Below are 5,000 nucleotides of genomic sequence, written 5' to 3'. Positions count from 1 at the left end.
ACATTGCATTATACTATCCACTAGACATTCTTTAGCCTTGTGAATACTGCCTGCATAGTTCAGCCAAGAGCTTTAAAGATCTTATCTGATGTATGTAATGCTAAGTACAACATTTCCTGTACACTTTAAATACAACAACCAGCTGATTAACCCAATCTTCCCTTGAATTTACTGTGTTTATCCATCATCAAATTCCTTCATCCTCAATGCCTCTAACAAAATCCCAATTCTGACTATTAGATTACTTACTAGTTCCTTCCATTGACATATCAAGAGCAGCTTTTAGTATCTCCTCTTCATTGTTTGCATGTGACGTTGAGGGGTTTGGACTCGAAGTACCAACCTTTGCCAGGCTGGCAGCCAGAGCAGCTTTGAGATCATTTTGTTTTTTTGAGTCCTGCTAAAAGGTAAGGAATTAAGGATCATCATGCTTAGGTAATTTATGACCATTGGACTAGATCAATGCAAGTAAAAATATAACATGAAGACTTTACTCTAAACTCAAAAGTTTACTTCATTCATTTATTCAGACAATTCAGAATTTTTTTTTTATAAATACCTCTTTGAGAAGTCTGGGTTTTGCTGTTGGTATCACTGGGTGGAGACGGAGAGTTTCGTCTGCCTCAGAAGGAGGTAATGAGCCCTCAACTACAAATATTGAATATCCTAAAATGTAAAGGAAAAATAAGGTATATTTATCAAGAATACAGTAAATGTTAGAGATTATAGAACATTATCAGCATTTAAATCTAAATAAGGAAAAAGTCAACAAACACAAAATCTAAATTATCAATCACATGCCTGCCATACTTTAACCCTGTTCCCCCTAAGCATACAAATGTGGGATTCCCTTATGAAAAGAGGTAAGCTACACAGCGGGCCATCTTGGAATATCACTTGCTTCAGCCAACAATTCAGGTGTTTTTGAGCAAGTTTTCATACTAAAACTTAAAAGGTGGAAGTGCTAAGGGCAATGTCTTCACATACAAACAAAAACATCAGACTCTATGGTAAAGCACCATGAGGGATCACAATTTTGTCACCTAGGGGTTATGAAACTCTCCCAGACAATCAGCAGTCAGAGCAGGCCTCAATCCCTATTTTCTCATGTCTAATCACTTGTCTTACTTCCACTTGGGTTCTGACTGAGGTAAATACAGCATAAACAATGATCACCCAAATTGAATCACCATTTCCTTGTTATCCTTGGTAGGCAGCTTGTCTTATTTCATCAGGGAATATTAGAATTAACAAACAATGGCAGAAACACCCATTTACCATCATGCTGAAGCTGTTTGAGGAAGAGCGCCAGGTAGGTATCCGAGATGGGCTCTGGGAAGGGCAGCTGGCTGTTGAGGTTGAACCATTGGTAGCCAAGCTTTCGCATAGTCAGCCAGTGTTCCTTGAAATTGCAGATATAAGCTTGCTGTTCCCTAATGACAAAATATAAAAACTATTAATTAAACCAATATTATATTAATGAATTTAACAGTCCCTCTCTTTCCTTTCACATTCAAATGAGGTAAAAATAACAAGAATGATATCAATTATAATTGATAAACCAAGACTTCATATATAAATATCATTCAGGGATCTATAACTACCTATTAATGGAAAACTACATGATGTAATTTAATGGGTCATATTAAAAGACAATCAATAAAAAAAAAATATGGAATGTAATGGATATCAAGACATTTCTGGAGGTGTTCAAGTGTGTGTGTGTGTGTGTGTGTGTGTGTGTGTGTGTGTGTGTGTGTGTGTGTGTGTGTGTGTGTGTGTGTGTGTGTGTGTGTGTGTGTGTGTGTGTGGGTGTGCGTGTGCGTGTGCGTGTGCGTGTGCGTGTGCGTGTGCGTGTGCGTGTGCGTGTGCGTGTGCGTGTGCGTGTGCGTGTGCGTGTGCGTGTGCGTGTGCGTGTGCGTGTGCATGTGCGCGTGCATATCATAATAATGCTTTGATTGGTTGAAGATTTAAGGGGGTTAAGAGGCATGGACTAAATACTACAGGGGGTGTGGTGGTGATAACCAACTGGTCTCAGAACTCTCTAGAGAATAATTATCATAATAAAATATCTTAATTGTCCCTACTCACTCTGTATACCCTAACTTTCCTTTTTCTATATGTGCCATTTCACACTGAAAGGAATGACAAGATTCTGGAAACTCAAGCATCCACACTTCAACAAAATCATCCCACCTTTTAGCATTATCGCAGCCCCCAGCAATTCTGTAAGGGCAAAATAAAGCCAGCTGACTCACGTGGGGTTGCCTCGTGCCTTCTGGGCCAGGGTGTTGGATGACTCATATGGTACAAGTGTCAGGTCCCACAGCTTCAGTGCAGAAGTGATCACCTGGACGCTGAACATCCCAGTGTCATCCATGTTCACTGATGGTTGCTGAAAATATAAGTATTTGTCTCATGTTTTCCCTTTCTTAAGCAAATCAGAATTTAGTGTCCAGGGATGCTTTCAGATTGTTAACCTTTCCTTTTTTGTCATCTTTTTCTTTGTTCTCCCCAAAATCAGTCCATAAAATACCACAAAATTGGAAATTTTCTTGAATTAAGTTACAAAACATTGTGACTAATCAATGCACATTTCCATTTACTCAAAGAATGTTTTGAAGTACCTCCATAAATCGTCTAAAATCCTCAGTCTGCATGCCAAACTCAGCCATGTGGCGCTGTTCTGCTTGGTCCATTTCCTGGGCTATTTCAGCAAGGTCTACAGCATTGAAGTACTGGCCCTGCAGCAAGTTGTTCAGGCAGTGCTGTGCACAGAGTAATCCATCTTGCTAGAAAAGTGAGAAAATTCATTCAATTATATGTATCAATACATATATATATATATATATATATATATATAGATAGATAGATAGATAGATAGATAGATAGATAGATAGATAGATAGATAGATAGATAGATAGATAGATAGATAAAAATAGATCGATAGATATATAGATATATATATAAATATATATATATATATATATATATATATATATATATATATATATATATATAGATAGATATAGATAGATATAGATAGATATAGATAGATATAGATAGATATAGATAGATATAGATAGATATAGATAGATATAGATAGATATAGATAGATATAGATAGAAATATAGATATAATACATTTTAGATAGATATATACATAAATAATATAACATATATAATATATATATACATATATAATATATATATATATACATATATATATAATATATAATATATATATAATATATATAATATAATATATATATATATATAATATATATAATATAATATATATATATATTATATATATATATATAATATATATATATATATATATATATATATATAAATATAAATATTATAAATATATATATATAAATATATATATATAAATATATATATATAAATATATATAATATATATATATATATATATATAAATATATATTATATATATATATATATTAAATATTTATATATAAATATATATATATAAAATATATATATAAATATAATATATAAAATATATATATAAATATTATATATAAATAATATAAATATATATATATAAAATATATATATATAAATATATATATATATAAATATATAAATATATAAAAAAATATATATATAAATATATAAATATAAATATATATAAATATAATATTATATATAAATATATATATATATATATATTAAAATATATTTATATATATATATATATATATGTATGTATGTATGTATGTATGTATGTATGTATGTATGTATGTATGTATGTATGTATGAAAAGAATATTATAAAATTTTATCATCCTTATACATCCAGCATTTTTCTGATAGTCATCTAATTCACTTGTTACATTATTTGCCATTCATATTTAGTATATCTATTCTACTATCTATTCCTTTAAAAAATATATGTTTTTTTTATACTACAATACAGCTTCTTGCAGAGTTTTTATTTACTGACAAATGTAATAGTTATATAATGGATCTTTTATTTGTTAAAATAAACAGTATGCACATTATATGTAAAAATAAACAATTAACCCACTCACGACGGGGGCATTCCAGCCTTGAATGTCACAATGCCGGGGCTTTCGAGCGCTTAGGCCTAAATCAATTAAATGGCTGGCACAATACTGTGCCGCCCGGCCACTGGGCTTTTGAATAAGCAGTACAGTACTGTACCACCCGTCCAGAGAGGGTTAAATGCATGATATTCAAATTTCATTTCTATTTTTTTTTTCTTTATATTAAACATATACACATGGATATAGTATAGCATATATATTGGCAATACTCCCACAATTCATTGTCAATCAAGGAACTTGTCCCCACAACAAAATTCACCAATTACACATTGTAAAACTAACCTTCTTTATGTTGCAAATGACTAATGCCTTATATTTCCAATATCATGGTATTGACAAATTGAAAAAGTACTGTTCTAAGGATTCCAGTAATTATCTAACAAATTTCTGGAAAAAATATATATTTCTGTTATACTTGATGACGTGATAGTTGTTTTACATCCAGAAGGTAACATTTATGTAAAACATTCAATATTTCTCAATAAGGCAAGTATACACCTCATAAAATATTATAATCTAATCTGCCTATGAAGGCTACACTGATAATTATTTATTCAGTAATCAATATATTTAGACAAATCTTATCAAATAATTGTCAGCGATATTCAGAATGTCATGGGAGATGTACAAATGTCCTTCACATTGTGTATTTGCCGGTGGGATAGCAAAACTTGTATATGATGCTGATTCTGCATCAGAGTCAGATGGTGCTGATGTTAGTAATAGATATGTTCAATGTTATAATAATAACATAAAAATGTATATAATGAATAAAGAAATGATTTTGAGAAAAATAGAGAATAGCAGTGGGGAAGGGTAACTCTTTGCATCAGTGTAAACAATGTGCTTCCAGTCAATATATGCCATACTCCAGAGATTGGCTGGTATCTGAGGGTTTAGCAG

General features: G+C 31.2%; 1 protein-coding gene across 13 annotated transcripts in view; it reads right to left on the bottom strand.

The window, feature by feature from the left end:
* LOC122247662 (ataxin-3) overlaps positions 1 to 5,000 on the bottom strand; it is a 16,372-nt gene that overhangs the window by 10,907 nt on the left and 465 nt on the right. For 6 of the 13 annotated variants that reach the window (XM_043007121.2, XM_043007129.2, XM_043007130.2 and 3 more), the window contains exons 2-6: positions 2,628 to 2,792; positions 2,259 to 2,395; positions 1,279 to 1,433; positions 560 to 666; positions 250 to 400 (exon numbers count right to left, since the gene is read on the bottom strand). In XM_043007121.2, coding sequence (XP_042863055.1) covers positions 250 to 400; positions 560 to 666; positions 1,279 to 1,433; positions 2,259 to 2,395; positions 2,628 to 2,792 — 715 coding nt within the window. The remainder of the gene's footprint in view (positions 1 to 249; positions 401 to 559; positions 667 to 1,278; positions 1,434 to 2,258; positions 2,396 to 2,627; positions 2,793 to 5,000) is intronic. The other 7 variants (XM_086544716.1, XM_043007125.2, XM_086544714.1 and 4 more) reach the window with 3 other exon arrangements.

This window comes from Penaeus japonicus, unplaced genomic scaffold (genome assembly GCF_977035675.1).
Source record: "Penaeus japonicus unplaced genomic scaffold, GWHDUDI00000001_assembly GWHDUDI00000015, whole genome shotgun sequence".
NCBI lineage: Eukaryota > Metazoa > Arthropoda > Malacostraca > Decapoda > Penaeidae > Penaeus > Penaeus japonicus.
The sequence above is the reverse complement of the archived record's forward strand: the minus strand, read 5'-3'. Positions and strand labels throughout refer to the sequence as shown.